Below are 9,032 nucleotides of genomic sequence, written 5' to 3'. Positions count from 1 at the left end.
AGTCCTGCCTCTTTCACTATCCCCTTAAGGCTTAGCAATACACTGAGGGAGTATTATGGATGCTGCCACATCCCACTCTACCCCAAACCCTGGGCACCATGGAGTTACCTAGGAGACTCTGGGATTCCAGAATGTGGGGGGCCAGCCCCGGAGACCAGCTCACAGACTTGATGTCTGCTCCTCAGCACAAACCATCCAGACTCCCAGTTGTGTCCTGGGCTTTCTTATGACCATAAAATGATTGGGACTGGACAGTCACTTCCTCCTTATTCCTAAGTCATTTCTGCCTCTTCAGCTATCTTGCTGACATGTTGCTCTAACTCCACTGATTCAAGACTTTCTATTCTTAGCAAGAAAGCAAACAGACAACATATTCCCAACATGCCTGACCAGACACAGAAATCTTAGAAGGTACAAGAACTTGACAGTTCTTTCTGATTTCAATTCCAGGCACCTCCCTCCTGGTCACAGGAAATGCTGCTGGACCCCGTAACCCAGAAGAGACCTTCCACAGAGCATTCTAGGGCTCTCTATAAAGGGACACCCACCAGGGCCAGGTCCCTCATTCCTGTGTCGGCCCCTTCTCTGAAGCCCAGGGTTGTGGAAGGAGGAATACCTGGCTTCTGAAACCCTTGCTTGCAGATAAGGCAGGTGGGGGCCATGGAGGGAAGGCAGCCAGCAAAGACAGGCTGGCTCTGCTGTCTCTGGCTAGCTAGCTCCCCTTTGCCTTACCTCTGTGATTCTCAAAACAGAGCCCCCTGACCTACAGCAGTAGCAGCCCCTTGTTAGAAATACATCAGGTGGGGCCTCACCCCAGATCTACTAGTTCAGAAATTCTGATGTGGGGTCCAGCAGTCTGAGTTTTAAAAAGCCCTTCAGGGTGATTCTGTCGTAAAATTGCCACAAGAACTCAGACCCAGACTGGTTCTGCAGGTTAAGTCCAGTCCTGGTTCTCCATTGGCTCAAATGTGGGAGGCTGAGGGGGAGGGGGTGGCATGGCTCTCTTGTGCCTGGGCCCTGAGGACTAGGTTAAAGGATTTTACAAGGTCTCTTTGGCAGTGATGGAATCAGATGCACGACTAACTGAGAAATGCACGGAAAATTGTAACTTTCCCCCTTTCTCACATGGCTCTTGGGAGTGAGTCGTTTTGAATACTCGGGTAAGGTCAGAGGGGAGCTGCCTGCCTGCCTGAGTGATCCAAATAATTTTATTTGCCCCATGTAACTAAGGAGAAAGGGGATCTTCTTTTACCTTAAGCAGGACGGCCCCTCCTTACCACCACGCACTTCCCTACAAACTGAGACTGGAGCGGAGGTTCTTAATTGAAAATTGCTGCCCTTGGGCCCTCCTGCCCACCCCCATTCCTTTCTGGTGTGGAGACGATGTACTGCCTCCTTGAGAACGCAGGCCCCATCAGAAGTCCAGGAAGAACAATGTCTTTAGTTTGGTCATAATTGCCTTTTTGATGGTCGCTTAGGAGGCCAGGAGTAGGGCAGATCTGTACACCCGCTTTTCGAGGGAGCAAAAACTGAAGCAAAAAACATTGCCCCAAAGGTTCCGTGCCATTCCCATTCACTGGGGGCCTAACCAAGACCCCGGCATTTCATAAATATTTCGCTATTAATCGTGACTCAGAGAGGTTAATCAAGAAGACCAAAGTCACCCAGCCGGTGGTGAAAGCAGAAGAGCCCAGACTCGTGCCCCCTCTCTCTACCGCCTCCAGACGCTCAAGCTGGGGCTGGAATCCGGTCCCTTCCACCGGCGCCATCCAGCCCTCGAGGAATCTGCCCCAGGGCAGGCGTCGTCTCCCAGGTTCAAAAGCAACAAAGTGATTCCCGGCCCGACGTCAGCCGGGTCAGCCCTCCCCCACCGCCAGTCCTCGGCCCTCCGACCCCGGTGGGACGGAGCGGGGCGGGGTGGGGTCCTGCCCCTGCGGGCGGAATCCTGGCACCTTCCCTCCGGACCCGGCCTTCCACCAGGTGTCTGCCCCTCCTACCCCCCCGCCCCCGGGGTGGGGGTGGGGGCTCCTCGGAGCTGCCCTGCTGACTCAGTGTAAACCGAGCCGCAGAGGGCAGCGGTGGGGCCCGCCCAGCGTGCCCCGGGTTGATCGCTGCTCTTTGAAAGCAGCCTCCCTCCCCGCCCTCCGGCCCGCCCTGCGGCCTCCCTGCTCCGCCCACGGGAAGAGGTCCTGGGACAGCGCTGGCATTCACAGTCGGCGCCGAGCGGCTGCAGGGAGCGAGCGGGAGTGGAGGACCTCGGTGCAGAATGACTGCCATAGCGGTGCAGGTAGCCCCGCGGCCCCCGACCGGGGGGAGGAAAGGGGCTGCGCCCCGCGCACCAGTTCCAGCCACGGGTGGTGGCTGGGAGGGTGGATGGGAGTGGTGCCCCGCGGTGCGGGCCCCCGGCAGCAAGCCCCCTACGAGGACCCTGGGCGGGAAGCGACGGGCGGGGGGCGGGGGGCGCCCGCGCCGGACAGTGCTCCTGGGGCTCGGTCCGCTTCGTGGCTCTGCCAGCCCCCGAGGCTCCCAAACTTCTTTTTCTGCTTCTCGTTGGAGTCACCAAGTGCCCATCGGTTAGGTTCACCAGAGAGGTCCCTCCTTTTTAAAAAGGAGGTGCGTCTGGGGTGGAGCATGGGTAGAATTCATTTGCAAAGTGAGGACTGACTCACGCGACCTGAGGATGCGTCTCTGGGGGAACCAGGACATTCCTTGGTGGAATGACCGTCTCCCCTTCCCCGAAATGCCTTTGGGATTCTGAGGCAGGGATGAACTCGCTGGGGCGTGCGGACGAAATAAAGTCTAGAGAGGGGAGCGACCGCATCACCTAAGTTTTGTTTTCTTGTTTGGGTGGTGCAAGATGTTTGTATTTGCCTGAGAATCCGCCCATTCCTACCCCCAACCTCGGAAGAGCGGCTGTCAGGAGGGAGGTCGGCAGGTGACTGGATTGCTACCCTGAGCGCGCGCGTTTGCTCGGCGCGCAAGCATCCCAGCGGCTGGTCGTCCCAGGGTCCGCCAACCGGGCTGTGCTATCAATTAGAGGTTCCGTGACTTTGAATGCAGGTACTCAGGCTCCCACAACACTGACTCAGGTGGATATCACTGTGCTCATTTTGAAGAAGAGGTAACTGAAATTTGCACCGTGGAAACATGTTCATACGGTAGCTAAGCAACAGAATCGAGATTCAAAACCAGGACTTATTGGCTCCAAATCTCACTCGTACTTTCTCACCTTTGCTTTCTTTCTCACCCGTACTTTCCCTGAGCAGTAAAACACAACCCACAGGCCATCCCCCAAACCCCTTCTAGCTGGGGACGGGAACACGATGTCTCAAGTTCCTCCTTTTTGTTCTGGGGCAGAGTCGAGTCAACCAGACAGCCTCCCGGGATAGGCCTGGGGAGGAAGGGGATAGACAGGCAGTGAGGAGGGGAAGACCAGGTTGTGATCTTTTCCTTTGAGAAGCTGATTGTCCTTTAGGAGAGAGACTGGTAAACAATGATTAAGAAGAGATATTGGGAAGTGAGCGCTAAATTAAGAAGTGCAAAGACTGCAGGAGGGATTGGAGGTGCTTTGTATTGGTCTAAGTGGGGCAGGAAGACTGGTAGCAAGAAGACCCAGACAGTGGTGGAGGAAGAAGGGGGAGGGGTGGGGAAATGAGGTAAAGCCCAGTAGCTCTTCTCTTAGGTAGGAGGACACAGGCTGCCCTGCCAAGGGGGGTGCTGCTGCTTAAGCGTGCTTAACCAAGGTGCCTGGAACTGTTCTAAGCACTTGGAGTGATGGTTCATTTCAGCCCCACAACCACCACAGGAGGTAGGTACTGTTATCTCCATTTGTAAGTGAGGAAAGAGACAGAGGATAAGCTAGCTCCTGGGACTGCATGACCAGCGTACTGGAGTGACTCAAGGGATGGTGGCAGTCCAACTCTTTAGGACAGTGGTATCCAACCTTTTGGGCACCAGGGACCAGTTTCATAGAAGACAAGTTTTCCAGGGGCATGGGTGGGGATTGGTTTGGGGATGATTCAAACGAATTTTATTCAAGCTCATTTGCTGTGCAGCTTGGTTCCTAACAAACCAGGAGGTGGGGGACCCCTGCTAGAAAGCTATTGAAATTTCCAGATTTCCAGCTAATGATGATGAGGGCCTAGGCACAGTGGGTAGTGAGGGTGGGGCGTGGGGGGAGTATGGGGGCCATGTTGGGGGTGGAGAGAATGAGTAGTGAGCAGCTCAAAGTGCCAACTTGGATTTTGAGGGGGGTAGATGGGGTACTCTGTTATAGAGGAAGATAAAATCTTGGCATGGGACTCAAAGGCCCAAGAGTGTCAAGTGACACTGTTCTCTGGGTCGGAAGAAATGCATTCGAGCTTACAGATGAAAAAAGGGAAATGTTTGTCTTGATTGCCCCTTTTTAGTGGAGACAGGCAAAGCTGTGAATTGCCCAAGGTCACACAACTGGGGGCTGGCAGGTCAAGGACAGATCTCAACTGCCCTTCCCTCCTCTTATCCACTGGACCCCCACTGACCAGGCTGCTTCTGGCTGTCCTTCAGGACAGTACTCCAGGCTCTGGATCACTCGTGCAGGTGCCCAAAAGCTAGATGGTTAGGAATGAAGACTCCAATATGCACTATTATTCTTCCTGATGTTAACAGCTCTGGTGATGTGCGAGCTGCTCAGGCGCTAAACTTTTATAAACCCGATCTCATTTAAGACCTGGGAGTTTTATCGGTCGTCAGAGCATTTGACAGAGCCCTGCTTTGTAGTGAAAGGAGGAAACGAACTGACATCAGCTGTCTTCTCTTTCTGATCCTGGTGTGATATTGGAGGACCTAAAGAGTAAAGTCCTGTCTGTGCTCAGGACAGGTGGGGCTGAGAGACGGACAGGACGTGCCTGTTCTTCAGAGAGTGTGATCTCTGAGGTCAGAAGGTTTCTGGGTCCCGTGTTTCTTGTCACTTGTTCTCTGCATCTAGGACTCTCCCATGCTAGGACCTTATCAACCTCTAGGATGCTGTCACTTTGCCAGGTGCCTTTATGGCTACTGCTTTTCTGCAAGAGTCACAACAAGGGCCAAAGAGGTTAAGAAATTACCCAAGGACAAACGCCTTTAATGGCTTGTAGACACAGAGGTTTCAAAGTTTCCTAGGTTTGTTTGTTAGCAGTAGAGCCATTTTTTCTCCTTTCCTGTACAGACTCCTGGATTCCCACTGCCTCCAGCAGGTAACAGGGATCTGCTGGCATTGGAGTGGGCAAGGGGCCCAGAGCCAGCTTCCCCTGCCTGCTGCCCTGCCTCAGCACCTGGAAGTCCCCCTAGGAAACAAAGGAGCAGTTCGAGAACTGCAGCCCAGACTCCTGCCTGGGTGCTCTTCCCAGTGCCCAGGACTGCCTTCGTCTCTAGATCTGAGTGAGGTCCCGACTCCTCTGTACCTCTAATCCTTTTCTTCACCAGTAATATTGAACCTCTAACACCGAGACCCTGTGCTTGGAGGGCTGCAGTTGGTGTTTAATGGCTGAATGCATCTCATCCTCTCCACAATATGCAGTTGCCTGGGTAGCTGTAACAGGCTTTATTGTGATTTTAGGAGAGTGATCTTGGGCAAGTCTCCTGATCTCCGTATAAGTTTTCCTTTTAGCATAACCACCGCCCCCACCATGGAGCTTCCTACTGTACGAACCTCAGGTTTGAGAGTAAAATAGTACCTATGCAGGAGCACAAAGACCAAATGAGGTCCTTATTCATGTATCCCTGGGACTGAATTAGCAGTAGCTCCTGCTTACCTCTGCAAGTTAGCAGCCAGCCTTGTTCTTGCTGGGACTCTCACCGCAGGACTGTCTCAGGAACGTGGCTTTGCTTTGCGTCCGTCACTGAGAGGTGTGCCCTGGTCTTGCCTCCATTTGCACCTGGTATATTCCCTAGTCCCATCAAGCTTCCCAGCATTGCTTTCATGCATGAGCAGCTGTCTTGTTTTGCTTACCTCCCCACATTGTGTGGAAGCTGTGTTGCTTCCACATACACTAGCTAGAAGACTTCAGTTTAAAGGGAGCTTCAAATGAAAGTGACAGTTGTTGCAAACTTGACCGTGCATTTTCTATCCCATGGCTCTTTTTGCACACCCATTGAATGCCCAGGTCAAACACTGTGTCAGGCGCTGGGAACACAGCCGTATCTTGACAGGAGGCCCTGTGCACAGTCTCTGAGTGAGATAGATAATAATGTATAATACAAATCAGAAGGGAATAGATAACATGATCAGAACAGTGAAGAAAACGGGTACCTGATGGAAAATGACATGAGGGGACCCAGTTTGTGTTGCATAGGTAGAAAGGATGAGACATCTCTGACATTTCAGCTGAGACATGAAGAATGGAGAAAAGGGGCAACCTGGAGAAGAGCCTTTCAGGTGGAGGGGCCAATGGGTCTGAGGAAAGAAAGTTGTAGGCTTGTCCTAAGTATGGAAAGATGGCTGCTGCATCTGTGTGAGGTGGCCAGGGAGAACGCCCAGGGGGGGTGAAGTTGGAGAAGGAGACAGAGTGGGTCTACAGCACTTGAGCATTGGATAAGAAGTTTTATTCTGAGGTGTTTTTGTTTTCTGCGCCGGTGTTTGGGAATCGTGCCTGGGTGGTATCTGAGTGCTGTGAAATAAGGGATACTTCCCTGAACACCTGGCTCAGCTTTCCAGAAGAAAGGGGGCCAGGACTGAAACCAGAGGCTAAAGAAGAGCCTCAGTGGCTCCCCACCCCTCCCATCAAGAAGCTGCTAGAACAGAAAGTCTGGTTGCCATGTTCTAGGAGGAGCTGAGCATGACCAAAGGGCAAGGTGCAAACATCCCTGTCGGTACTGAGGAAAACAAGTTAATAAAACAGAGGCCTGGACAGAATGTGGACAGCGCAGAACCAGCTGGGTGGGGATTAGGAGACAAATGGACTTGTACTGGGAAGTTCTAGGGAGAGAGGGAAACAACCATGTATTATGTTCCAGTGATTTTTACAACCCTCACAGCCTTCCAGGCATTTTTCTGGTTTTGCTTATAAAGAAACCCAGGCTGGCTGCAAGCTCAGGGTCACACTAGCCAGGCTAGACAGGTTTTCTGAATTCAGAAGGGCCTAGTATTTGCCAGTGAGTAGGATTTGGATTTCTCACTGATGAAGATAATTGGAGAAAAGTCAGGGAACCCTTCAGGCCTGGTGAGTAACTTCACAAGCGATGTTTATAGGTCTTGAATGGAGAACAGGGAATGGGTAGAATGGAGGGAGGGTTCCCCAAAGAAGATGGGTCTGTGCTGACAGGGAAGGAGGAGCTGGAGGGGAAGCTGTGAGTAAAGGCCGTATTCCAGGCTTTGGGGGAGACCAGAGCAGAAACCATGGCTGTGGGAAGGTAGAAGGCATGTTTAGGGTCTTCCCTCCATAAGTTGGAGAGGGTGTGGTGGGACCGTTTCTGACATGCCACCTCCATGATGTCTTCCAGGCCCAGAGACTGCTGAGCCAAAGGAGGCCCCACTGGTCCTTCTTTGAATCCTTCATCCGGACTCTCATCATCGTGTGTGCTGCCCTGGCCGTGGTCCTGTCCTCTGTCTCCATCTGTGATGGTCACTGGCTTCTGGCTGAGGACCGCCTCTTTGGACTATGGCACTTCTGTACCAACTCCAACCAGACTGGGACACACTGCCTCAGAGACCTGAGTCAGGCTGGCATACCAGGGCTGGCTGTGGGCATGGTCCTGGTCCGCAGCATGGGTGCCTTGGCTGTGGTGACCGCCATTTTTGGCGTGGAGCTCCTCATGGTGTCCCAGGTGTGTGAGGACCTCCACTCACTGCGCAAGTGGGCCCTGGGCTCCATCCTCCTCCTCATCTCATTTGTCCTCTCCTCTGGGGGGCTCCTGAGCTTTGTGATCCTCCTCAGGAACCATGCCACGCTCATCGGCTTCACCCTGATGTTCTGGTGCCAGTTCACTGCCTCCTTCCTCCTATTCTTGAATGCCATCAGCGGCCTTCACGTCAACAGCATCACCCACCCCTGGGACCAGCTAAGGAAACTTTAAGACCCTCTCTCCAAGGACATCTGGTTCCATAAGAAAGTGTGGTCAAGATGGAACTTTTCTAACATGTGACCTCTGGTGGGGGTGGGAGTGTGACCTTGAAACACTGCTTACCCAATAACCTTTGGATGGTCGGCCAGAAATGGCCCAGGGGCCTTTTTCCAGGGCCAGAGGCCAGGAGGATGCCTTAGTTTCACCACCCTCACAGGTTTAGCCAAGTTATTAGGTTGTACAATAGATTGTAGAGCACATTTTAAAACCCTTTTCTTGAATCCTTCTTCCCAGGACAGAAGTAGATTTGGAAGTAGCTCTGGTAACTGGTACCTGGACTGGCTGCACAGCCAAGTGCCATTCACACTTGTTTTATGGCTCCCATGTTTGCAAAGGGTGGATCATTTTCCAGCTAAGGATATCCCATCAGTGCTTAGGACTGTCTTCTACCAACTCAAAGGAACTGTGTTCATGCTTCCCTGCTTTAGCATTGGTTACACCAAGGAGGAAGAGTGCAGGATTCCCTCAGAATGTCTTGTACATGGTAGGTTTTCAAACATGTTACTTGATGTGACCCCTGTCATTTGGGGAACCCCATAATCCCTGCCTAGGCCCATCTTCCAACAGCCGGTTGTCTGCTCTGGGCGGGGGGGTCTGCCTCTGGGAATCCTGCCTGAAGTCTTTGAGAAGTTTTGGAGTAAGTATTCCAGAAAAGCCCATCTGATTCTAATGCACAGCCCTCCCCAGGGCGAGTATGTGTGTCCATCTTTGGTGAGGATCAGACAGCCTCAGGGTACCAGTGTTGATCCTACATACATTCAAAGAGCACCTGTCTGGACCTGCTAGACCTTGGGTGATGATTAACAAACATCCTAAAGATGAGTGCAGGTGAAGGCAGCCAGGAACCAGTGAAGATTTCATCCTTGCCAGCAGATCGGTGTTTTTGTGCATTAAATCACCCCCTTTCCAGTCCCTTTTTGCCCTCAGCCCGTTTTATTCCACACTAGCCCTTT

General features: G+C 52.6%; 1 protein-coding gene across 1 annotated transcript; it reads left to right on the top strand.

The window, feature by feature from the left end:
* The first annotated feature begins 2,178 nt into the window (after positions 1-2,178).
* TMEM37 (transmembrane protein 37) lies at positions 2,179-8,991 on the top strand. Its single transcript, XM_037146432.2, has 2 exons — positions 2,179-2,287; positions 7,459-8,991. The coding sequence occupies exons 1-2, from the start codon at positions 2,267-2,269 to the stop codon at positions 8,029-8,031; spliced, it is 594 nt and encodes a 197-aa protein (XP_037002327.1). The 5' UTR covers positions 2,179-2,266; the 3' UTR covers positions 8,032-8,991.
* The last annotated feature ends 41 nt before the right edge of the window (positions 8,992-9,032 follow it).

This window comes from Artibeus jamaicensis, unplaced genomic scaffold (genome assembly GCF_021234435.1).
Source record: "Artibeus jamaicensis isolate MK-2021 breed Jamaican fruit bat unplaced genomic scaffold, CSHL_Jam_final contig_463, whole genome shotgun sequence".
Lineage (NCBI taxonomy): Eukaryota > Metazoa > Chordata > Mammalia > Chiroptera > Phyllostomidae > Artibeus > Artibeus jamaicensis.
This window is presented reverse-complemented; position numbering and strand designations above follow the sequence as displayed.